The sequence below is a fragment of the Alligator sinensis genome, unplaced genomic scaffold, assembly GCF_000455745.1.
Source record: "Alligator sinensis unplaced genomic scaffold, ASM45574v1 scaffold222_1, whole genome shotgun sequence".
Lineage (NCBI taxonomy): Eukaryota > Metazoa > Chordata > Crocodylia > Alligatoridae > Alligator > Alligator sinensis.
The window spans coordinates 2,603,467-2,630,272 of NW_005841912.1; the positions used below are offsets into that span (position 1 = coordinate 2,603,467).

General features: G+C 44.9%; 1 protein-coding gene across 1 annotated transcript in view; it reads left to right on the plus strand.

The window, feature by feature from the left end:
* ADAMTS3 (ADAM metallopeptidase with thrombospondin type 1 motif 3) overlaps window positions 1-26,806 on the plus strand; it is a 294,692-nt gene that overhangs the window by 231,086 nt on the left and 36,800 nt on the right. The window contains exons 7-11 of the mRNA XM_025198071.1: window positions 16,086-16,169; window positions 20,272-20,428; window positions 22,777-22,882; window positions 23,620-23,763; window positions 26,117-26,249. Coding sequence (XP_025053856.1) covers window positions 16,086-16,169; window positions 20,272-20,428; window positions 22,777-22,882; window positions 23,620-23,763; window positions 26,117-26,249 — 624 coding nt within the window. The remainder of the gene's footprint in view (window positions 1-16,085; window positions 16,170-20,271; window positions 20,429-22,776; window positions 22,883-23,619; window positions 23,764-26,116; window positions 26,250-26,806) is intronic.

Here is a 26,806-nt window from a genome sequence, read left to right on the forward strand (position 1 = left end):
CCTCTCAACCTTCTCTTGCGGAGGCTGAAAAGGTCCAGGTTCTTTAGTCTCTCCTCGGAGGGCTTGACCTTCAGGCCCTTAACCATACAAGTGGCCCTTCTCTGGACCCTCTCCAGGTTATCCAAATCCCTCTTGAATTGCGGTGCCCAGAATTGCACGCAGTACTCCAACTGTGGTCTGACCAGCGCCCGATAGAGGGGAAGTATCACCTCTTTGGATCTATTCGTCATGCATCTGCTGATGCATGATAAAGTGCCATTAGCTTTCTGATGGCTTCGTCACACTGCCGACTCATGTTCATCTTGGAGTCCACTAGGACTTCAAGATCCCTTTCCACTTCCGTGCCACCCAACAGGTCATTTCCTAGGCAGTAGGTATGCTGGACATTTTTCCTTCCTAGGTGCAGCACTTTGCATTTCTCCTTGTTGAATTGCATTCTGTTGTTTTCTGCCCACTTGTCCAACCTATCCAGGTCTGCTTGCAGCTGTTCCCTACCCTCTGGCTTGTCCACTTCTCCCCACAGTTTTGTGTCATCCGCAAACTTGGACAGAGTACACTTCACTCCCTCGTCCAAGTTGCTGATGAAGACATTAAAAAGTATTGGTCCAAGGACCGAGCCCTGTGGGACCCCAGTGCCCACACCCTTCCAGGTCGAGACCAACCCATCCACCACGACTCTCTGGGTGCGAACCTGTAGCCAATTCGCCACCCACCGGACTGTGTAGTCATCCAAGTCACAGCCTCTTAACTTGTTCACGTCATGTCAGTCAAGTACTGGTAAACCTGTGGAGCTAAGCCTTTTAGAGTGGAGGGCTGAGTGTTGCAGCTGCACTGTGGGCCACCACTTCCCTCCTGTAGGAGAGAAGTGGAGTGAGAGAGGAAGAGAGCTTGCTTCTGGGCTACAGAAGGGATCAGAGGCACTGTACAGGGCAGGGAAGATGATGCACTGAGCCAAGCTGCTTGTGCTCGGTTCCCCACACCATGGACCAGATCCAGTCACCTGGGGGGCTGGATCTGGCCCTGAGGCCATAGACTTACTATCACTCTGGTAAACTTATCCAGTCAGTCAGTTATATACAGTTCAGTAAGGAAAAAAGAAAGATGATGTGATCTGTAGGTAAAATCCCTTGAAATATTATTTTCTAATGAAACTTTTGATAAATTCTGTGGAACATTTCAGAAAATTTTTCTGCTTTGGCTTTTAACTCTATGAATCAGGACTATGAGTGCTATGCTCTAACCTGGACATACAGGAAGACTAGTTGCATATACACATGTGCTTCACTGCAGAGCTGACTAATTACCTGTGTAATTTAAGCATCACTGTCTAGATAAGGACCAATATTAGGGCGCAGTAGATAAATTAATTCTACCATGATATAGCACTGTTGAGGACAGTATTATCTTCAGCAGAGTAATTAACTCCTCCAAAATGCTCATGTAGAGGTTGACCAGGGCTGGCTGGGGCATGAGGACTCCCAGCCTTCATGCCCCAGCCAGCCCATCTGCTGGCTGCCGCCAGAATCTGGTGCTGACCCTCTGAGCCTCCTGCCAGGCCAAGTGTGCTCTGCCCTGGCTCTAACTGCTGCAGTTCCAGGCTCACATAAAGATGTTGTTCCTGGGAGCAGCTGACTCCAGCATGAACTGTGCTGGAGTTTATTCAGGCACACTAACTGCACGTGTCATTATGCTTCTGCTGACAAGCAATGTAGCATGACTCATAGAGGTCTCCTCATCCTATCTGCCTCCTTTCTGGTTGTACACAACTGTCACTCTTGCCAATGTACTTAGTCAAATTGTGGGATGCTGCCAGGTCCTAAGTTAGTTCAAAAACATTTGCAGTATTGCACTATATAGATACTTGACCACTGGGGCAGCAGGACTTCAAGTCCAGTGCCCATCACATACTGTTTTTTTTCCTTCTGTCACTTCCAGAGAAGGACGTGGGCCACTTATTTCATTAGATCAGAGCCAGTGAACAGTTGGGGTGTAAACGAAGAGTGCCAACTTTTATTTTTTTGTGTTCAGTTTAGCGATTGACATGTAAAATGCATCTGGTGGGGAGGAATATTGACTCAAAACCACTCTAATATTTCTTAACGTTCTGAGGTAAGCAAAGACAGATGTATGATGCTGTTAATTATTAATTACTGATAGGCAACTGTCCTTAGCTAAGCCAGTTAATAACTATACCTCAGTGTGTGGGTGTCAGCACTTCTGTCTAAAAGGAATCCTGGTCTATCCAGGGAATGTCAGTGGTTTTAACAATTCAGGAGCTATAAGTGATTGAGACTGGGCAATTACTAATAGTGAGAAACATCAGATAGCAGATATCAAAGTTAAAACATGGGTTCATCCAGAGAGGAATAGGTTGCAAATTAATAGAGGTGGGAAGTAAAAAAAAATATATTTTTTTGTTGAAGATTTCTGCATGGTCAGATTTTTTTTTCAAAACAGGCATATTATGTCAAGGTAACTTGGTTATTAGGATTGATCAAGGATTCCTATATATATGTATTTATGTGTATGTTTGTGCATGTGTACACACACACACACACACACACACACACACACACACACACAATCCATTACTAATCACTTTTTACCCACAAGCTCTTTTTGCATTCAGTGTATATATAATCCAAATAATAACACACACACAATAACTGCTATTTACTGGGTCAAACCATAGGTCCAGCCTACTCAATATGCTCTTAAAGTAGCAGACAGTGGATGCTGCGGAAATGGGGACAATGAACAAGGCATGACTAGAATTTTCCACACCTGCTGCTCTCCCATTGTGGTGTCCAGCATTCAGAGTTTTAGAAATTTCCGATTCAGTGATTGCATCCCTTTCTACTATGTTCAATGTTTACCATCTACCATGTTCAAAATCTACCCTGCCTTCTACTTGACTTTAGACTAACACAGCTAATTACATTTCAATACCTGCTGATCAGAGGGGGCAGTGGTGTGGCCTCACCTCTTCTTGACTTACTGCTCACAAACAGGGAGGAATTGGTTGAGAATGTGAAGGTGAAAGGTAACTTGGGTAACAGTGACCATGAAATGATAGAGCTCAAAATCCTAAGGGGAGGAGGGAAGGAGAACAGTGTAATAAAAACAGTGGTTTTCAGAAAAGCAGGCTTTAACAAACTCAGGGAGCTAGTCAGCAGGATTCCTGGGAGGCAAGTCCGAGGGGAAAAGGAGCTGGCTTTACTTTAGGGAGGCCCTCTTAAAGTAAGGGTGCAGGAGCAAACTATCCTAATGTAGCAGAAGAAGTGGAAGTGCAACAGGACACCATCTTGGCTAAACAGCAGTTTCTTCAATGAGTTGAAAATCAGAAAAGAATCCTATAAAAAGTGCAAACTTGGTCATAGTACTAGGGAAGAGTATAAGAGAAGTGCCTGCACTGGTACAGGCTGGGGTCTGACTAGCTAAACAGCTCTGCAGAAAAGGAGTTGGGGGTTGTAGAGAGCTGAAGATGAGCCAGCAATGTACCCTTGTTGTCAAGAAGGCTAATGGCACACTGAGCTGCTTTAGTAGGAGCATTGCCTGCAGATCAAGGGAACTGATTATTTCCCTCTATTTGGCACTGATGAGATTAAATCTGGAGTGCTGTGTCCAGTTTTGCCTCCCTTCCCCTCCCCCCACACAAAAAGGGTAGACAAATTGGAAGGAGTCCAGCAGAGGGCAACAAAAATTGTTAGGGGGCTGGGGCATATCACTAAGCTTATTTAGTCTAAAGCAGACTGAGAGGGGATTTAATAGCAACCTTCAATTACCTGAAGAGGGAAAACGAAGAGCTAGACTGTTCTCAGGTGGTGGCAGATGACAGCACAAGGAGCAATGGTCTCAAGTTGCAGTAATGGATGTTCAGGTGGGATATTAGGAAAAACTTCCTCAGTGGCCTCATCTACATTAAATGTTTACTGATTAGTTGACTAATTAGCTCTCCAGTAAAACATTACTGTCCACATCTGTGATGCTATTAGAATGGAGTAAGCTAATTAACTCCGCTGTAGGATAGTACTGCCAGACACAAGTACTATCCTATGGCAGAGTTATTTACTTCACCGCAAAGCATGTGTAGATGTTAATGGGGCTGACTGGGGCACAAGGGTGCTTCAGTGCAGGGGCTGCCTGCTGGCAGACCCCACACTGAAGCACCCTTGTGTCCCAGTCAGCCCCTCCACAGAATGTACAAATGTGGTGCCTGGGAGCAATAAACTCCAGCGTGAACTGTGCCGGAGTTTATTCAGCCATATTAATGGCACATGTACATGCACCTGCTAGGAGGGTAATAAAGCACTGGAACAGGTTGTCCAGAGAGATTGTGGAATCTCCATCCTTGGAGGTTTTTAAGGTCTGGCTAGACAAACCCTTGGCTGAAATTATCTAGTTGGGGATGGTCCTGCTTTGAGCAGGGGTTTGGACTAGATGACCTGGAGGTCCCTCCAACCCTAATTTTCTATGATTCTCTGGTTCTATAAAAGTACAACATTGACATGCTTGGAAAAAACTAGGAAAACCAAGGCACAATTTGAGATGCAGATTGCAAGGGACATCAAAGACAATAAAAATGAATTCTGTAAGTATGTCAAAAGTAAGAGGAAGACTAGAGAAACCATAGGTCCCTTATGGAATGTGGAAGACAATCTAGTTATGGATGATATGGGGAAAGCTGAGGTATTTCATGTCTTTTTTTTTTACTTTGGCCTTCATAAAAAGGGGCAGCTACCAGATGAGGAGTATAGTTGTCAGCAAAGATGGGGAAGGAGCAAACAGCCTAGAGTAATGGACAAAACAGGTTAGGGATTACTTAGAGAAGCTAGATACTTTTAAGTCAGCAGGGCCAGATGGGATACCCCCTAGGATACTAAAGGTACTAGCTGTGGTAATTTTGGAGCCATTGGCTATCCTCTTTGAAAACTCATGAAGGTTGGGTGAGGTCCTTGATGACTGGAAAAGGGAAAATATAGTACCCATCTTTAAGAAAGGGAAACAAGATCTTGGGAACTAACAGACCAATTAGCTTGACCTTAGTACCTGGAAAGAACATGGAACAGATCCTTAAGGAACCCATTGTGAAGCACCTAGATGAGAACAAGGTGACTTACAACAGCCAGCATGGATTCAGCAAAAATAAATCATACGTGACTAACCTGATTTCTGTCTGTGATAGGATGACAGGCTTTATGGATGGGGAGAGAGCAGTGGTGTGATATAACTTGACTTTAGCAAAATGGTTGGTACCGCCTGCCACAGCATTCTCATTAATATGCTAAGGAAATACAGACTTGATGAAAGTACTGTAAGGTGGCTATGTAATTGTTTGGCTTATACTTAACAAGTAATTGTCAGTGGCTCAGTGTCTAAATGGCAATGAAGTCCCGAAGCCATTTACACACTTCGTGAAAAAAATAATTGCTTTTGTTGATTTTAAACCTATCTAATCATTCAATTTTATGTCTGCTAGTTTTAGTATTATGAGAGACAGTAAATAATAAAATGCTATTTACTTTCTTTGCACCATTTATTATACTGTGCTCTTTTATGTCTTCCTCTCCCCTACAGTTATGTCTTTTTCTAAGCTAAAAGATCCTAGCCTAATTATTTTCTTCTTGCTTGGCAACTTTTCCATATCCCTGATCGTTGTTGCCCTTGTCCATCTTTTTTGAGGTTGGGGTATCAAAACTGGACCCCATACCTTTATAAAGGGGCATAACGGTACTTTCTTTTTTGTTTTCATTTCTTTTCTTTATAATGCTTAACATTTTTATTTGCCTTTTTGACTGTTGCTGAACACAGCTGATGTTTTTACCGAACTGTCTGTAATGACTCCAAAATCTCTTTTTGCTGTGGTATCAGTTATTGTAGAGCAGGGGTAGGCAAAATACAGCCCATGGGCTGGATGTGGCCCGCCAGGCCATTCTATCCAGTCCTCGGGACCCCTAAAACATTTAGAAAATATTTAACTGCTCCTGGCTGCCTGTCAAAAATGACAGGATCCTGGGGCAGTAGTACCCAGGGGGAGCCGGTGGCAGAAGTCCAGCCCTGCCCTTCCCCCAGCCATTTCCCTGCCTTCCTGGCCCTGCACCACTACAGCATCATGAGGCTCCTGGCTGCACTGCCGGACACCTCAGCCACTCTCTGTCACACACACAGTCCCCCACAAACCCCACATGTCCACACACACACCCATATGCTCCCTCACCCCACACCTATCCCTCCCACAGACACTCACACCCTCTCCCACACCTGACATAACCACATACTCACAGTTTCCTCATGAACCTATATTCACCCCTGCCACACACAATATACAAGAGTAAGACTTAATTTTAAGCTATTATATACAATCACCTATATGTACACTACAGAAACGCATGTAAACCAGGACAAAAATATTTTTTGACATCAAATAAATGAATGTTTTGAATGTTCACTTTTTAGAATATAATTTGGTATTTTTCTGGTTCTGAGATGGCAAAACCCCAGGGACACTCTAGGTCAGGGCTGCTGCAGCAGTCCAGCTGGAACAGGGGGCTTGTGTCCCCAGATACCAACTAGCTGGACCTGAAAAGCTCTTAAGGGCAAGTAGCCCTGAGCTGCTCTCTAGGGCAGCTTTTTATATCGCTGAGCCATCCTTCAGGTGCTGACTCCATCCTCTAGCTCCCCCTGGCTGAAGATCCAGGAGGAGCTGGGCAGGGTCAGTTTGCCCCAAGCAGCACAATTTGCCCCACACCAAAGTGCATGTTGTGTTTGTTGTGTTGAGGCATGTATGTTGAGGCCAGTGGTGTAGCATGGGTCTCTGACATCTGAGGGCCAGTGCTTACATTTGTGCCCTTCCATCCGCGACTGATCACTGAGGCCAGAAACTCCGGCAGTGAAACTGAAAGTGCCAGTGGCAAAACCAGAAGTGCCACCAGGGGACCAAGTACCCCCTGGAGGGCCCGGCTAGCACCACCCCCGCCCCCAGGCCAGTGCCCAGGGGCGTGGTGCCCCCCCGTCGCTACGACACTGGTTGAGGCACAAATCTCCAGCACAAATTTGTGCTGCTGCTACTTGAGCTGCTGCAAGCACACATGCCTGCATATGTGGACGCACCCTCTTTGTTTTCTATCCATACGTCAGCTTTGGATCTGTAAGTGGACTTTGTGCTATTACACAAAGTGCTATGACAACCTAATTTCATAAAGCGCTTTTGATGTGGGACTTTGTCAAAGGCTTTTTAGAAGCCTTTATATGCTTTATCCGCTGGGTCACTCCTATCCACATGCCTGTTAATGGCCTCAAAGAACTCCAGTAGGTTGGTGAGGTATGTCCTCCCTTTACAAAAAGCCTTGTGGATTTCTCCCCCAGAAATCCTGTTCATCCATGTGTTGAACAATCCTTTTTTAAATTATTGTTTCTCCCAGTTTGCTAGGAATAAACTTAAGATCCTTGCTCCTCTCTCAAACCCTTTTTAAAGATTGGAATTACAATGGCAACTCTCCAGTTTTCCAGTGTTAAAGCTGGTTTTAGTTATCAGTTGCATACAACAGTAAATAGTTCTGCAATTTCACATTTGAGCTCCTTCAAGACTCTCTAGGGCGAATGCCATCAGGTCCTGGAGATTTGTAACTCTTCAGTTTATCAGTTTCTTCTAAAACCTTATTTACTGCCACCTCAGTTTAGGTAAGTTCCACTAATTTTGTTTCCCCTGGGAAGAGTGGTTCTGGTGAGAGAATCTCCCTAAAACCTTCTGTAGTAAAGACAGGTGTTACATTTGTAGCACTAAATATGCCCTTGCAGCTTTACCAGACAACAGTGTACAGCTGTTCAAGCTGTTTGTAGTGCTACAAGCAAGTTGCAAGGGCTGCTACAAGGGAGAACAAGTCCTGGCTCTCTCTGGAACTCTTTAAGCAAGGGAGTCTGTTCCAGCTGCTGCAAAAACGTTCCCAGACAAAGCCCTGCAGGTGAGTGGGGGATGGCTACCTTTGACAGCTGATTACTGACAGCCTGCCCCCTTCCTTCACCTGGGGAGAGATCAGACTGTCAGCGATTGGGCTCCCTGGGGGGACCAGATCTCCTTGGGTCCCTGGGGGGACCCAAGGAGCAACCCTCCATTCCCCCCTGATTTGAGAGTTTGATTTCGAAGGGATTTTGTAGCTCTCTAACCCAGGGTCTGGAGCACCTGCATATTCCACAGTGCAACATTTTTTGTAGTTCTACCAGTGCCGATACATTTTGTAGTACTACAAAAGAAAGCTTGTCCATGCCCTTAGTTTCTATACAGTAGCCTTATCCTCCTTCAGCACTCCTTTTACACTCTCATCAGCCAGTGGCCCAACTGACTCTCCAATAGACTTTCTGTCTAATGTAATAATGTAATTTTATGTATTATGTATTATGTTTTATGTTTCTAACAAGTTTCATGTCAAATTCCCTTTTAGCTTGCCTTACTACAATTTTACATTCGACTAGTCAAGACTTTTTTTGATTTTTCTTGTTTGGATTTGACTTCCACCTTTTAAAAAAAGATTTTTTTTTTCTTTCATAGCCTCCTTTACTTTGCCATTTGACCATGCTGGCACTTGTTTGCTCTATTTTCTCTATATATTTTTTTTATTTGCATATGCATTTACTGCGTCTCCCAATATGGTATTCTTAGGCAGTTCCCAGGCTGCTTGCTCCTTCTTTGGTTCCCCCTTTAATCTCCTTCTAACTAGCATCCTCATTTTTTCATAGTTTCCCTTTTCAGAGTTAAAAGATACTGTGGTAAATGGTTTGTTTCTTTTCTGTCAACAGGGATGTCAAAGCCAATTACATTGTGCTCATTATCACGGTATCACAGCCATAGTTACCCCCTGTACCAGATCACGTACACACACTCTGAGCTTGAATCTGTCTTCTGCTTAACACCCTTTATGTTGTTTCAGCAGCATGAAGAAGTTGGCAACACACAGTGAATTCCAGACACTTCATGTAACAGTTGAAGACAAATATTTCTTTAGTTATTTATATAGGATGGTATATGGTACATGTGCCAATGTGCCACCTCCTGAGAGATGTAAAAAAGAAAGCAGCAAGGGAATAATTAAGTGACTGGGACTGTTCTTGTGAGCAAATGCAGTTCAGCACAAAACGGTTAGTGGAATATAGCCTGCTTCAACTGGAAGGGAAATGCAGCCTGCATGGAGTTGCATGCTAGTAATCTCAGGGCTGCATCTGTTTCTCTCTGCCTGATTTAAAGAACCAGCTACTAAAAAGCCATGCTGAAGAAAGCTCCTATTAAGGATCCAAATTATACTACATAGATCTTTGATGGCTATACAGTAGAAAGCAGAGAATTCTTTGTCAGGTGAGAAATTAGCCTCCTTTCTCTGAGAGAAGGGAGAAGGCCTTTTGCTATCCAGGGCTGGAGAGTATGCTGCGTGGTTTGTGGACACATTATGTCAGTTTTCTTTTGCCTGTAACATCATGGTTGTGTATACAAATACTAAGCTGACTTAAAATAAGGCAACGTAACTAAATTGACTTAAGTTAAGCCATGTTGGAGCATATATACATATAGCTCCTTGACTGACATGGTGGCAGCCATCTTGTGAGCTAATCTGACTTAACTCATGTGGCTCAAGATAACACACCTTGGATATGTATTATCTTGCACTGCATTTAAGCCAATTCTGCTCCACGTAGGTGTATATGCTCTGACAGTTAAGTCAGCTTTAAAAAAGTGAAACCAGCATAAGTAAGTGCATTTGTATGCACCCCCTGTTGATGCTATATAGCCTTCCTACTTCCTAGCCCCTCCAATACATGCATCTCTTGGACATCATTGGGTACATCATTGGCTTCCTCCTTGAGTTTTATCATCAAATCCATTGCAATATGTCTGTCCATTTGATGCTGGGTGTGCTATACTTTGTGTACTAGGTTGAATACATATTTTCCTATTCAGTAAACAACTGCTTCACTATGTTTGTAGGTAAAATTCTTGAAAAAATCTGTACATTCTCTCTAACATCTGTAATATGTTTCTTGAATTAAAATTAAGCTTGTTTGACTCATTTAGTCTGGGCTACCAGCAGCTTTGTCCTGATGTACCTAGATTTGATAGGGGTGTGACTGTTATGTTGACATTATTTTACCAGTACAACCCATTGTGTAGAAGCAGCTGCAGAAGTAAAGGTTATTCTACTAGCTCTGTTGGTACAAGTACCTGTTTACTGATTTCATGTAGGTAGTCTTGCACTGCTATAACTGTACTGACATAACTTAAATAGTAGAATTTTGGGGGATAGACCAGAGCCTTGTCTATGTGGACACTCTGAGAAGAATAATCTGAATTAATTTTTAGAGAGGATTGTTAAACTACTTTCCAGCCTGTATTAGAACACTCTTAATCAGAAGTGACATTCATCTGATTTTGGAAGCAAAGTAAGCCAGGTAAATCAAATAAAGGCCACTTGAATTCCAAATCCCATATTTACTGAAATCCAAGACAACTTTGAATTTAAGAAAACTCCCCCAAAATTAGATTTTCTATGTCTAAGATTATAAATTTATTATAATTTTCCATGTATAGAATCTAATTAGTGGAAGGTCATCTTAAATTTGTCCCCCCTCCTCCCCCCACTGCTGTGGCGAAGAAAGCAGGGGTGGGTGTGATGGGCCAGATCCCTGCTCTCTGCTTTCCTGATCCCCTGCCCTTTGCCCCACCATGCCTGTGCCTGTCCCTTCTGCTATGTGCCCCCCGTGCTGCCTGCCCCCCAGTCCGCCTCCAACCCTGCTCCCCCATGCAGCTTGCCCCTACACTCTTTGCTCCTCCCTGTACCCATTCATGTCCCTCACCCCCTGCCCCCCCCCACCGATTTCCCCCTTACTTATGCCTGACCCCTGCTGCCTTAAAGAGGGTTTGCTTTTTAAAAACCAGGTTCTGAATAACTGAGCCAACTCCCACAAACTGGACAACTCTGAAGATTACTTTCCCTCTTGGGAGACATTAGGGGTGCACGAATTGAGATTTTGGGGGCCAATATCGATACCTCATATTTAAGGAGATATATCGACTGATACTGATCCAATTTCTGATACAGCTGTCTCCAGCTGGTAAGTCCATGTGGTGGAAGGGGAGGTGGAAGGGGAGGGACATGGGGGGAGCACAGATCAACGCCCCTCGCAGTGAGGGAAGGGGCAGGGGCAAGTGCTGCCCAGCCATGGTGAAGCGGGTGCAAAATGGAGCTGCGGCTTGTGGGAGGGGGTGGCTCCCACTGCTACTTGCAACCAGGAGGGCACGGGGGCGCGTGTGCCCTGGATCTGTGTGGGGCAGGGTGGGGCATGGTGGGCAGGCTGCAGCTGCGGGCAGGAGCTGGAGCTGTGTGGGGCTCTTCTCAGTGGGGGCTGGGCTCAGAGTGGGTGCAGCCTGCCCTGGGAGGGGGCTGCAGCCACCCCAAATTTCACCACAGCTCCGCTCCCAGCTGCTGCTCTGGCTCAATGCCCCACCTCCACCCATGCACCGGGAAGAGTGAGGGTTGCCCTGGGCAACTGGCGGTGGCAGCACTGGGAGCAGAGCTGTGGCAAAGTTTAGGGTGGCTGCAGCCCCCTCCCATTGCCACCAGCTCCCGTTCTGAGCCCAGCCCCCATTGAGAAGAACCCTGTGCAGCTCCAGCTCCAGCCCACAGCTGCAGCCCACTCCACCCTGCCCTGCCCTGTACAGATACAGGAGCACATTTCCACCCCCCACCTTACCCTACCGGAGTACAAGCAGCAGTGGGAGCCGCCCCCCCGCCACAAGCCACGGCTCTATCCCATGCCTGCCATGACTGAGCGGTGCCTGCCCCCTCCCTCCCTCCCTCACCGCAGGGGCATTGATCTGCCCCCCACGCCCTTCCCTCTCCCCTCCCCTTCCACCACACCAGACTTACCAGCTGGAGGCAGCTCTTCACGCTGCTGGCTCTGCTCCTCGCTGCCTAAGTGCTGCACTGCAGCTGCACGTAGCATGGGCATTTATTGTCCACATTATCAGCCCCATCAGGCTCATTTCCAATACAGCACTTCTAGGAGAAACGTCTGTTCAGTCCGACTAAAATTTTTTTCTTAATTCTGTACGTTCTGTAAACTTATACTGGCCTCCCTCTGAATATTTGGCATCTATTTTACATCACTTAGCCCATAATGGAATTTACTTCAGGGGTGCTCAGCCTCTGGCTTGCAGGCCAAATGTTGCCCACACAGCCTTGGAATCCAGCCCGCAAGGCTCCCCAGGGGTTGGGAAATTTGGCAGCAAGGGAGCAGTGGCAGTTAATACTGCCACCCCTTCCCTCTGCTAAAATCCCAAACCCCATGTGTTAGGCAGGAGCCTGGCCATGACCCTCCCCCCCGCCATGCACAGCCAAATCGGGGCTGGGCCTTGCCCCCTTCCCACTGCACAGCCAAGTTGGGGCCAGGCCATGCTCTCTTTCTCTGCAGAGCTAGTTGGGGCAGCCCACACCCCCTTCTTCCTCTACATTTCAATCTGGGCCATGCTTCCTTCCCTCTGCCCAGCCAGGTTGAGAACAGGCTTCCCTTATCCCTGAACGTGCAGCTGGTTCAGGGACAGATCATGCCTCCTCCCAACTGTGAGATTGGGCCACAGCCCTGTCCTCTCTTGAGGTCAGGCCATGTCCCTTCTGCAGGGCTGGATCAGGACTGGGTCATGACCCTTTCCACCCCGCCTAGCACAGTGGGGCTAGGTTAGGGTTGGACCAAGCTCCTTTTCCTGGCATGGCTGGATCAGGTAAGGCTGCTGCCCCCACTGCCCATGTGAGGCCAGATGAGGCCCTGCTGCACCTGCCCCAGTAGCCAGATTGGGTCCACTGGCCAGATCTGGCCCACGGAGGGACTGGGCACTCCCCATCTAGCCCTTCACACAAACAGGTTGAGGACCACTAATTTAATTCATTTGAAGAGGATGAGCACCTTCATTTTCAACCTACAAATGTTCTGACCCGTGATTTATACAATTATGGGATGTCCTTCCTTGACTTTCTTCTTCCACTTTCCCAAGTACATGGGTAGGCCAGAAGAAGGCTGTTTCCTGACCCACCTGTATTATTCTTGTTCTCCTCCACTCACTCCCCGTCTGAAAATTTTCCTGTTAGAATTGTATGGTTATTTATTGTGAATTTTTGGCCTTCATCATGAAGACAAGTATGTTCATTTTCTTAGAAGAAATAGGCAACTTTCAGTGCTTAAGTGCATGTGTGCAGCTCCCATTGGAGTCCTCTGAGGGCAAACATCAGTGCTTTGTTTGGTTTTATGGATTGAGGTGTCAGGTGATTTACGAGCTAATAACTTATTCTTTCTAATTCTACAACACAGTGGAGCTGTGGTCCTGGGGTGGTCTTGTGCAATCCAATTGTGGATGGGTACTTGCTTAGGCTAACAGAAGTGATTTTTTTACAGTAACTTTTTCCAAAGCACCTAAATGTTATATCTTTTCACGATGTTAAAGGACTTTTTAAGTGGAATGTGTTGACAGAGGGCAATTGAGTGTGTCAAGGGGTATCGTTAACATGCTAGCTGAGGTGCAGTGCTTCTGTATCTCTTCTCTAGCTATGCTATTGACTTGTAACTGTCAGAGGAGAATTTCAAAGCTGTCTAGGGAAATGGAAACCCTTTTTCCATACATTTCAATTGATTTAAGTCAATGGGACTGTTTTGATCAGTGATTTTCGACCAGGTGCTGCAGCACTCTGGGGTGCCCTGAAAATCTTTTTTAAGGGTGCTGTGGGGTACAAACACCTACACATGATTCTCAAGATAAACCCAGAGATTTTGAATAGGAATACATATTGTCAAGTACATTCTGAATTGTTGTGGTCTGTCTTAGTTCTTTGCAAAAGAAGAATTGTGCTATTATTTTTCCCTAATCAAAAACTGAGTGAAATGTAAGAGCTGGCATTTTCTGAGGATGTGCCTTGAGTATAATGAGGGATTGCCTTGAGTCTGAAAAAAGGTTGAAAATGACTGACTTACATCAAGAAACAAACACTTGCATGCAGAATTAGGACATTGTGTCATTCTCAAAACACTTTTCCCCTCACAGGTAGCTTTAGAATGTAGAAATACTGAGCTGAATCCTGAGGTCTTCACAGAGAGGAAAAACATGTCCTGCAGTTAATTTGTCTGCTGTAGGATTTGACTGTGGTTTCTTTTTATTTTTTTAAAGCATGCTTTAATAATAGTGAAAGGAACACAAGCTTCCATCTAATGCAATAATGCAAAATGTTTAAGTTAACTGAAATTAGAAAATTGCTAGACAAAGCAATTCTGAAACTCATCAACAATTCAAGTGGCCAGATGCCATGCTTGAAATCTCCATGTCGGTTGGGTGGGAAAGGAATCTTTGGACAACAGAAAAAAACACTCTGAAAATGGATGTGGTCTAGGAAAGAGACTATGTTTAGGCGGTGTCCACACTGCAGATTGCTTTGCTAACTGCTGATACCCAAGCTAGCTCTATTAGCTCAGGTACCAGAAGTAGTATAGCACTGCAGTGCCTTGCCCAGGCTAACTTACCTGTTTGGTCCCTGAGCTAGCTTGGGTAATGTTATGTTGTATTGCACTATGAAGTGTAGATATACCCTTAGAACAGAGTGCTCTGCCCAAAGAAGTATGGAGACTCCTTTTGCTTGGTGTGCTTACTGTAGGTTATAGCTTTAACCCTGTTTTATTTGGGGCTGAAGTTGGGGCAATTTAGCTCACTTCTATTGCTACAGAACAACAGTTAAAAGGTACACTTGTCCATACCAAGTGGACTTATTTGCCCATGTGTGAACCTATTCCACCCTGCTCAGAGTCCCTGAAAAACTATTAATCCAAAAGGCAGATGGGTCTTCCTCCACAGTACATTTTTGTGACTTTTAGTCTAAAGGCTAAGTTGATGGCATGTTACCAAATTATAAACATTTCTAGGGACTTGAGCAGAGTGGAATTCGACTGCAGCTAGGGGGGCTAACTCCACTTAGGCACCTAATAGATGGAATGAAATCTGGTCTTGTATCATCATGCACATGTATAAAAGAGTAACATGCACAGGCAAGCTTAATTGTAACATTTCCTAAGTTTTGAATGTTTGACTTCTGTTATCTTACTAAATTCCTTTCAGTGCATATTTTTGCATAATATATAAAGCATATACAGCCTGTTCTCTAAGCCAGTGGTGCTCACAGTTTTGGCCCCATGGGCCAGATAAATGGCATGGGGCTGGTCCACAGGCCAGATCAGACCCCACACTGGGACTGGGCCCTAGGGGCCCTGTACCACCTCTGTCCAGCCCCCACCTGGCCAGTATTGGGTTCCAGGAGCCCCTCACCACTTCCACCCTGCCAGGATCTGGCTCCTGAGACCTCACACTTCCCCCACATGCCCCGCCACTGCTGGGATCAGGCTGTATTTGCCCAATCCAGTATGCATGGCCGTGGTCTCCGGGGCTTTCCACAGCTCCACGGGGAGCCCTGCAAGACAGAAGTTACGGTGGTAGGGCTACATTTGGCCTGCAGGCCAGGAATTGAGCACTCCTCTGCTAAGCCATCTGGGAAGCAAGAGCATTTGGGAAAAGTGATGTGAATTGTTTTTCTGGCAAAGGACCACAGTGGTTTTACCTTTAATTATTTTACTTGATTACAAAAACAGAAAATAGCCACTGAATTGATGTTACACCTCCAGTACTTCTTACCTGCATATTCTCATTTATATCAATGGAACCACAGCTGTGAATGAAATTAAACGTCTGTTTAAATGTTTGTAAGTCCAGGGCATTTTTTTAACCTCAAAGAACACCTTTGCTGTAGGCCTGCTCCAAAGCCCATTAAAGTCAATAGAACACTTTATATTAGCATTAAGAGGTTTTGAACAGGTCCCTATGTTGTAGGTTTGCTATGAAAGGAAGTGTAATGCACATTCCCCATTGCATGCAAAGAATCTGAGACTTGAATTGTACTTTGAGCAGAATACAGCTTTATGTGGAGGCATGTTATATTATCTTGTATGCTCATTTGAGGATTCCTTTTTATTCCATTTTTGTTTCCACTTAATCTTTTATTTTTCTTTCTTAGGTGAATGAAATTTACCATGATGAATCCTTGGGTGTCCATATCAATGTGGTGCTGGTGCGAATGATAATGTTGGGCTATGCAAAGGTAAAAAGGCGTTTGACTGAACTCTCCATTGTAATACTTTTCATAATTTCCTTTAATTGTAAATTAGTTTAGGAGCTGTGAGTGCTGCTGGATTCAGAGCTGTAGAGACTAGAAGTTGTAATGCCTAGGGCAACTTTCTGAGAAGACTTTGGTTCAATCTGAAGTTCAGGCTTATCTGATGAATGTACTCTTAACTGAGGCTTCAGGCAAGGTGCATTTTTAATGTTGATACATAACTGATTACAGAGCTACATCCAAACTATTTTATCACAGATCAGCTGGAAGATTATAGTAATTTTTGGTCTCCACAATGCTAAGTGTATTCAAACTATTTGGAAGCTCCTTAAGAAGTATATCGTGTACTGTGATACCAAACCTTTTTATTTAAATGCTGCTTCACAATATCTATTCTGGGCTTGATTTGCTTTAGATGGTGCTCTGGGGTGCCTCTCATTTGCATCCTGTGTAATCTATAAATGGCAGATGTGCCTATGAAGCAGCATACCCCAAGCAGAGAACAGGCTAGGAACCCAATCAGTGGAAGCTTTGTAGAAGATTCTCGTAGTTTAGAACTGTCCAACTTATAAGCAGTCATGGGCCTGCAGGTCATACTAGCAGGGGCTGTTCACTCGGCAGGTCATATCAGTTGGGGGTCATGGGCTCCTAGGCCGCATACTACAGGCCGCATGCTCTATTGCACATTGTACCTGTGTTCTCCCTGCCACTCGCTGCAGTGTATGCCAATGCGCTATACTGCCCTTTGGGGCAGATACAGAATGCAAAGCTGGAAGAAGGAGCCTGAGCCAAGAGACTGGCTAGTAAAGCAGCCAAGGTGTCAGGAGAGATTGTGGCCAGGTGGGAGCCTGGGTGCTGCAACTTAACCTCTCACATTACACATACAGCCCACAGGCTGCTATTTGGACAGCTCTGTCCTAGTTGGTGCATCTCCTGGGTATACAGTCTGTGTCTTTACCTTGCCAATGCCACCCATTTTGGAGGCTGACAGAAGACCCCACTGGCAGAAAGGGGCTTGCAGATGCCTTGCATCTCTGTAACATCTTTGTGGCCAAGCTTTGTTCCATCAGAGCCTCTGCCAGCAAAAGCCCTTAGGAAATCCAGCCAGTTACTGTAAAAGCAAATGATATTGTCTTCATTGACAAGGGCAATATGTCAGTGTAACCTCTCCATAGGGATCATTAGAAAGATATTTCCTTTCCAAAAGAAATATTGGGCCCCCTTCTACTCTGCCCCAAGTAATCCTTATAATACTATTGACTTGGATTTTGCTGTTAAAAAGCAATCAGAGTGTGTTGCTATAAATGCTTATTAAATTAGTCAGGCCTAAAGGAAGCATCTGGCTTTGTCCTGAAGTAGAGATCACATACTTCCATTTAAATAGGACATTAAACTTGGGTAATAGAAGAGGCCATTTCAGTGTTTTCTTAATGGTTAAATACAATCACTTTTCCATTGACCACATAATGCGCGTGTGTGTGTAATGTAACAAGAATTGCCCATGGACCAGATTCTCAGATAGTGTCAATCAGCACAGACCCCTTGGGGCTAGAATGATTTTCGCACCAATTGGAGCTCTGCCCTGTATGTTTTTATCATTTCATCTCCACTTGCAGATTACTGCAGGCTGAATGTGTCCCTGCACTTAATCTTAACTGAGGGGCTTGTTCACTTCATGCAGTTTATAATGTAAGCAGATCCCAGCTGTGTGATTTCAAATATCCTGATTTAGTAATTATCTTGTTTGTTTGTCCTTCAAATAACATGTTGCATATGAAAAAGCCCCTAGAATATAAATGCACCTTATGACATTTTCTAAAAAATTCCCTCCCACACCAGCCAACTAACTGCCCTAATACCCTGCTGTTAAAGAAAGGTAGCAGTTGGGAGAGGGCATCTTGGGAAGGGGGACATCATTAGATTAAGGGTCCTGATGCCAGGCTGTCCTGCTCTCTGTGTAGGCCTGGACACCTGGGCAAAGCCTGTGTAAAATGTCTTCACTCTGATCTGGGTTTTTTGGTGAGACCTTTTATTGGGCCAACTGTATAGTAGGGAGACATCACTGATGAGTGATGACCAATCAGTGATGTTTTCAGAAAATCCACCATATCATTTGGAAGAGCAGAAGAACAAACACCAGTGTTCTGGTTCAAGCAAGTACCACTAGCATTGAAGCCATGTTTATATGGCACCAGCTTCACTGGACAGGACATGTCATAAGGATGCCTGACAACAGGCTCTCAAAACAGGTGCTATTCTCCCAATTCACTGATGGTCACTGTGCTAGAGAATCATAGAGAAGTAGGGCTGAAAGGGACCTCCTGAGGTCATCTAGTCCAAACCCCTGCCTAAAGCAGGATCATCCCTTTCCAAACCATTCCATTCAACCATAATGTAAGACAACCATCAACCCTGACACAACACAGACCTATCACCTTAACTTGCCACAAGTAAAGTAGGGGAACCACTGCAGCCAACCTCTTGCTTCTATATGTTGTCAATATATGCTCAAGAAATCTCAGGTAGAGGGCCACAACCCCTCTACAGAGGAAGGCAAAACTCCCTACAGTCCTTACAGTCTGACCATGGGATAAAATTCGTTCCTTGACCCCAAATATGGTGATAGGTCTGACCCTGAGTGGAGGGGAAAAACCCTGTAGCCAAGAACTTCTGGCTTTGGTCCCAGCAAAAGCACTGGCACACCTTAGTCAAAGTCCCCAGCCTTGGCTGTAGCTAACACCCAATGCCTCTGAGGAAGGCTTAAAAACACCCAACCTATGTAGCAGAAGTGGGGTAGAGGGGACATGCAGGGGCAACCAGCAAAGCCCAGAAGCATAGGAAATACCCATAGTAGAATATAGGAATAGCTATTCCTAGATCACCTCCAACCAGTGGTTGTCAAGAATTGCAACATTAATATCAATACCTGGGAGACTCAAGCACCGAATTGTCCCAAGTAGCAGTATGATGTACAGGAAGACATCAGTTATTTTGAGCAAACTTGCCTTACTATGAAGGCAGATTATGAGAGATAGAAGAAAGGGAAAGATGTCACACCAGGTTGTGGGTGGCCAGGTCTTGGGCAACTCAGGAATCGTGATGCCAACTGGGGTTGGGAGGAATAAGCAGATTACAGGGCAAGCCAGGTCAGAAAGTCAGGAGGTGAATCTGAGAACAGGGTCTAGGAGGTCTAGGAATAGGCCAAATTAGGAAGCCAGGGGATCAGCAAGAGAGTGGAGTCAGAGAGTAAGGTGGGTCAAGAAGCCAGTAAATCAAGCAGAGTGCATTCTGGGGTCAGGTTGAGCCCTGTTATCCAGACACGTTCTGCTTCCTGTGAGGGGTCTTATGTGGTAGAGATGAAGGGTCAGCTGACCCTGACCAGCCACTCAAGTGACAGGTGAGCCTTGCCCAGGATGGGTGGTCAGCTGTAGGGTGACAGGCTGGGATGAATGGCCATACCAGTCAGGCTGAGGCCCCATGACCTGACAAAAGAGTGGTGGCCTGACATTGGCAACATCTACTCCTTCCTCTCAGAACTATTTGCTGTATGTACAGTCAATCAGGTTGGCCCTCATCAGTCACATTCATATTCACTGAAGACTTCCTTGTGTAATGGTAGACTGTCATCCTTGTATGGAGGAATGCCAATGACTATAGTAGGGAGAGATGATAAACAAGCTTTCAGACACAAAATATGCTTCTTCAGAAGTGGGGAGTTAACTCCATATGTATAAGAAAACAGGCACCTAAGGGAGTGGAAGAGGGCTGTAAACTGGGAGCAAAGAAAAGTCATAAGAAGTAGTGTCAAAGGAAGAGAAATTTAGATAACCTAATTGTGTCATTACCTAGCAGCTTTTCACAGCCCCTTTGTAAGCAGTTGACTGAAGACCAGAGAAAAGGGCCTTGAGGTGGATATTTTTAATAAACTGTAGTAGAACACATCTCCTTACCAATAGAGAAAAGGACTGGCCTGAAATGGGGTGGAGCAAATTGGGTGGTTGCTCAAGGAGCAGTTTTAAGCTGCCAGACTCCAATTCCAAGGAACACACAGGACAAAGCTCTGGGTTTTAATACATTGTTTGTTTAGTCCATCAGCTTGATCGAAAGGGGAAACCCATCAAGAAGCCTGGAAAATGTTTGCCGTTGGGCGTATCAGCAGCAGAAGTCGGACCCTAATCATTCTGAGCACCACGATCATGCCATATTTTTAACCAGGCAGGATTTTGGGCCAGCTGGTATGCAAGGTAATGCGACCAATTTATAGTAGAAATATATATTATTTTTTTAATAATATATGCCAGTGTGCCAACCTCATAGCCTCAGAAACTGGCATGAGATAGAGTGGAATACCCATTTTTATACCGAATATCATAGGGGTTGGGATCACAGGCCAACAGGCCTAAGGGAGGGAACAGGTGAAAGATAAAAGAACATCAACAACTATGGTAATATACACTCAGTACTTTAATTTCCCTCCTCACATCTCCAGAGGTGTCCCCAAAGAAGCCTTTAGTCCTGGGGGCTCAAACAGCTGAAGCCTGCAGCTGCCTCCCAGTTTGAATCCAGCTCCTTCAGTCCACAGCCCTGGCTGATCAAGCCAGTAGGATCCCAAGCTCCACTGTGCACTTTATGTAGATCTGACTCGTCTTCGTGTGCAGGGGTTACAAACACTGTCCACTTCTCATTCGGGCCATAACTTCTGGCCACTGCTTGCTTCCCTGTCCCACCCCCAAGCCCCTTGGGGTTTCTGAGATTTATAGTCCATATTAGCCATCCTCACGGCTCTATAGTCTGCATCTTGGTTTCATCTGCTATTACACACATTATTCATTACACCAAGAAAGGAGAAAAAGAAAGATTGGAACATGGCATTGGTTTGACCTTCAAAAAATAGAATGTGCAGACTCTATGTGGTTTCTGATTAAATGTAAGCCATGAGGAGGGGACCTGGAAATGTGCCATCTCTGCTCTCTAACCTTTCTATTCAGTAAGCAGTTGTTTCCATTTCTTCAGCTCCAGTCAGTGGTACAGTGGGATGAACAGATGGTAACAAAATGTTTTATTCAGAGCCAGAACATGACTGGCTTCTGTGGGGGTCATGAAGAGGCAAGCAAATGAACTTCCTTCTCCTTCTAGTGTACTTGTTGTTCCTGCTTTTCACTGAGGAGCAAAATGCCAAAACAGGTATCAAGGAGATGAGAGCTATGGCTTTATCCTCTTGTACCACTGGTCTGTGAAGCAGTACAACAATTCCATTCAGGAATATGCTTGCAGTGAAAAGTATACCCACATCTTGGGTCTTGGGTACGTGCCTCTAGGCTTGCCAAGCCTGCCAGCAAGCATCAACATTATAGAGCCACACACAACTCATATCTATATGTAACCACTTCCACAGAGGCACTGCAGTTACCTGTGTTTGGGATTTTAAGGACATATACCAGGGCTCTTAGCACTTCACTGATTTGAGTTTCTTCAGATTGGTTTACAGATTGTAGCAAATCTTTTCTCTGACCCAGGCTTCTGGGTAACAGAGTTACCTGAGGCACTTCTGGGTCTGCAGACATCTTGCCTCTGTCTCTTCCAGCTGGTGAAACTGATTGATCCATCAAAGAAAGTTGCTTGTCACTTCACTGTTAGAACAAGATGCTGGGAGACAGTATGGGGAATGGCAAAGGTGTCAAATAGGATAAACACCTTGGAAGGTGGCAGCAGATCTCAGGAAGGGGTTTGTTCATGCTAGATGCCAACGTGGTAGATTTGAGATGACTTTGGCATGCTGCGGTCACTGTAGATATTCTGTACAGAGTCTGGCACGGTGCAGTAAACTCATCTTCTTGATGATGTGGAACGAGCAATTGTGATTGTGGCTCCAGAACTCAAGTTCTGAGTGAGGAAAGCGGCCCTTCATGGAGCTGGGTGAGGAACATGTCTGGAACTTCAATGCCAGAACATTAAAATGAGGGAGGCCATAGTTCTTCAGGAGTGAGTTGCTGTTGCTATCTCGAAGAAGGCTTCTCCAAGCTCTGACAGGGCTGGGCTAATTGGTTTAGTGTTGAGCCAACAACTACTGCTTTATAGTAGTGGAGTTTTGTCAGATGATTTCATACTGTGGTTGAATCATGAGTGATGGAGATTGTTAGTATGTTGAAAATAACAGACTTTGAGAAAATGGGATTCCCAGACATTATTAATAAAATGAAGCCCAAGACTATTTATTACCATCCAAAAGAAGTTCATCAGTCTAGTCTCCAAATCTGCTAGAGACTAAGACGTTTGCAGCTGACCAAATCTCATCCTGTAGCAGGGAAATGGGCAGCTAATTGTTGCTTTACATTGTATTCTTCAGAGGAAAAGATAGAGAGAGGTAGATAGCAATGTTAATCTGAAAAAGTCAGGCAGACGGCAAGACAGGTTAGAGTAGCACCTTAGAAACTAACTAGTTTAGGGACACATGAGCTTTCATAGGCAAAGTCTGTCAACTAGTCTTAGAGACATGTTAATCTCTAAGAGACAAAGATGTGAGGATAACTGTCATTGGCTCATCTAGTTAATAACGTAAACAGAAAAACTCAAACTTTATTGCTCTCAACAGGATATGCCCCTGTCACTGGCATGTGTCATCCTGTGAGAAGCTGCACTCTCAACCACGAGGATGGGTTTTCTTCAGCTTTTGTAGTCGCCCATGAAACTGGTCATGTGTAAGTCTGACTACTAAATCCTGAGTAACATTGAGTTTAGGGTTTATTTTCTTGTTTGCATACAAACAGTTTAATTCTCTTGGGGTTCTATCTATGCCAGATATCTGAACCAGTATATTTCCATTCTACCCCTTGGTGTTGCACAGAAGATTTAAGTAATGAAGAATAACTAGAATAGGAATCCCTTGAAAATAATATAATGGATTTTAATACTTAAAAATGGAAAGCCATGAAATATCATGTATCCCACAGCTGGATTTGGCATGCATCAAAAAACAATGGTGCATTGAGTCTGCTACAACTGTTTCAGCAAAAGGTCCTCATTAGCTAACTGGCTGAATTTATGACAGGCATTGAAGGTCTGACTGTGTAAATACGCATGCAACTGTGGGCACCCAAACAGACGAACAAATAGGCCTCTGTTATTTAATAGAGCATCTGTTTTACAGTATGAAAAACATAAGACCACCTCATCCTCTAAATAGATTTTAATTTATTAGTTGAAAATAAAATGAGCAAAGCATAAATGAAACAAGATTTGTGGACCTCTCTGCCTTTTCCAAATTATTTTGGTGTCACTGGAAAAGTCCAATTAAGGAGCAGGCATTCTCTCTTAATGCTAAAAATTAAATCCTTTGCTAGCACACCTATATAGCCATATAAAATGCCTCCTCAGCTTCTCCCTTTTGTGTATGAAAGATGTATGTAGTGCAACCTCTATCTGTTCTTTGTTGCAGGCTGGGAATGGAGCATGATGGGCAAGGGAACAGATGTGGGGATGAGACAGCAATGGGGAGTGTCATGGCTCCCTTGGTGCAGGCTGCATTTCATCGTTACCACTGGTCGCGCTGCAGTGGCCAAGAACTCAAACGATATATACAGTAAGAACGTGTCCACACAGAATAGGGGTGATGCTGCTAAAAACATGGCAGTCCATCTTGTCATTCAGTATCTTGGGGCTTTGTTTTGCTGTGCAGAGCAGAAGGGAGAGAGAAAATCCCAGCACAGAATAGCCAGAAAATGACACAGTCCTCTGAACCCTGTCACCTACTCACTGGAGAGGCCTCTCTTGTAAATACAATGGAACAGGGGCCCCCAGAGGCTTCAGAGAGGGTGCCAGGCTGCAGGAAGAGTGGAGCCTTTCTGTATGGCATGCTGCCCTTGCAGTTCAAAGGCTGTGGTTACTGCACTGCCATCCTTTCCAATGTATGACATCCATTCCCCAATTAGGAGCAGCTTATAGGAGCTGTAATGCCTAGCTAATGGCGGTGAGTCTCCTGAAGAATTGTGAGATCTGATACTGTTCTGGCCTTTTGATTCTTTCTATACTGGAGGGAAGAGTATACCAGCCTGAATTTGTGTTTAAAATGAATAGATTTGAGGCAACTGTGGTGCTTCATGATTTTCAAGTTTAAAATTGGGATTCAGTCCCAAAGGGCATCCGAGTGCATCTGCTGTATAAGCCTCAGCAACAGATTCACTGTATGCTTCCTCCCAGCAGTACCGCTGGCTAAAACTCGCCGCCCGCCCTGCAGCAGTGTCACTTTTATCTGGTGATTCCTTTTACAAGAACAAAGTCAAGAGCAGTAGTTCCTCATCAAGGCTAAGTACAGACATTTGTGGGTGTTAGAGGGAGGTTAGATCAGGTTCAAAATGGCCATTTGATTTAACTTAACTCACCCTGATGCGAACCTTACACTCAGACCCATCTCAGTGATTGGAAACTGAATCTAAACTTATAATAGTACAGAAGTTCCATGCACACAGACTGGTCTAAAAATGGCTGAACCTGATATAAGATAGACCTGGATCCATTAGTACCAGATTTACCTGATTTAGGTTAGACCGGGACATGGCAGTCTGTACAGTTATATTCTCAGCCCTGGGACTAGGAAAGCCAAGCCACTGGCTCCAGCCCCAGGGCTGCACTTTTCCTATCCCTGCCTCCCTGGCACTAGACTGTTTTTAGCCCCCTGCCCCTCCCTGCCATGGACCAGCCAGCATCCCCCATGCTACTCCCATTTTATCAGTCACCTGTTTTATCAGCATTCACTGCTGCTGGGAACTGAGCAAGTAATTCCCAGTGGGGATAGGGGTAGGAGGGATGGAGGTATACGTTTGCTGGTGGGCCTTGGAGGGCTAAAAATAGCCCCTGGTTCCCCCCCATGCAAGCCCCCCATATCCCACCAAACCATCCTGGACCCCATAAACCCCCTACAGACCCCACATGCTCCCCTTACCCCCTCCACCAATCCTGCCTGCCCCCCCATTCCTCCTGCAGGTGAAATTCACTTATGCAGAGAGGACCCAGCACTATTGCGATGTCTCCCTTGAGTCCTGTGTCAACTCAGAGGCATTCAGTGTATCACAGGCTTTTCTGCTGGCTCCTACCAACGTGAATGTAGTAGTCCTGAAGTAAGAGTTCTTGCTGTTTGCTTTGAAAGACTTGCCTTGCATGCTATGGACCTGAGCCAGAGCTCCTGGAAGTCAATGGAAAGACTCCTAGTTGACTTCAACTGGTTTGGATTAGGTCCTGTGCTAAAAGCAGTACGCCAACTGAAGTATAGTGGTACACTGCACTGTAGTGCTGAATTTCAGCTCAAAGCTGCTGAGTGGTTGTTGCTCTTCTGGGCTGATGCACAAGTTTGAGTGGCATGAAAAATTGCCAGACATATTTCCTGCAACAAGAGTACAGCATCTAGGATTTTTGCCAATTGAAGCATCTGAGAGTCCCCAGCCCTGAGATTCATCTTGCACTGGGTAAGTGGGCACACATTAGAGACTATTCCTATCCCATTCTATATACACGTGACAGACAAAGGTTGGGGGAAAAGAAATATTGATTTACCCTCCCATTCACTTAGAGCCAGATTATATTCCACTTATTAGGTATACAAATGTGATCTAGTTTCAACCTGTTCTCAAGTCCCTGAAAAAACATCAGTACATCTACTTTTCTATTACATTGTCATCTTAGCCTTAAGACTAAATCACAGAAGCAGGGAGAACCATTTCACATTTTGTACTAGAGGTTTTTCAGGCACTCAAACAGGGTAGATAGGATTGGTCTGAGGTATCTAAGTTCACCCTAGACATCTAATAGATGGAATAGTAACAGTTGTGGTGGGAGCACATTCAACTGGATGAGAACAAGTAGCAATAACCTAACTAGCAAAAAATATATATATTCTTAAGTATTTATCTTCGTCATTACCTGCATTTATCTTTTCTCAGCTCTTATGACTGTCTCCTTGATGACCCTTTTGAACACGATTGGCCCAAACTTCCTGAACTACCAGGCATCAATTATTCTATGGATGAACAATGCCGCTTTGATTTTGGTGTTGGTTATAAAATGTGCACAGCGGTATGTACAGACTGAGTCACTATTCTGAAGATTGAAATCAATTTCACTAGTTAGCACAATTTATTACCATATTTACTCAAATTTAACATGACCCCAATAATTAGCTTCTATACATGGAAAATTTATAAATTTTTAATAATTTTTTGTGCATAGAATCTAATTATTGGAGGGTCATCTTTAATTCATCCTTCCCACTACTGCAGGGGGGCAGGTGGTGGCAGGGTAGCTGGTATAGGTATACATTTTCCTCTCCCTTCAAGCTTTGCTTACCCACTCCCACCTCTCCACCCTTACCCTTGCTCTATGCCAGCAGGCTTTTTCCACTTTATAGCTGGGAGCACTGAGCATGGTGCCACTTTTATGGGGCTGGGCTGGGGCTGTGCTCAGTGCCCCAGGCTGCAGTGTGGACAGGGTGCCAGCACAAAGCAAAGATAAGGGAGGGAAAAAAAACAGGCAGAGGAGCAGGGGCTGTGCAGAGGGTGGGAGATGGGGGAAGAGCCTGCAGGGGGGAGAAGGCAGAGTGCAGAGGCAGCGGGACCAAGGGTGGGTATTGGCTA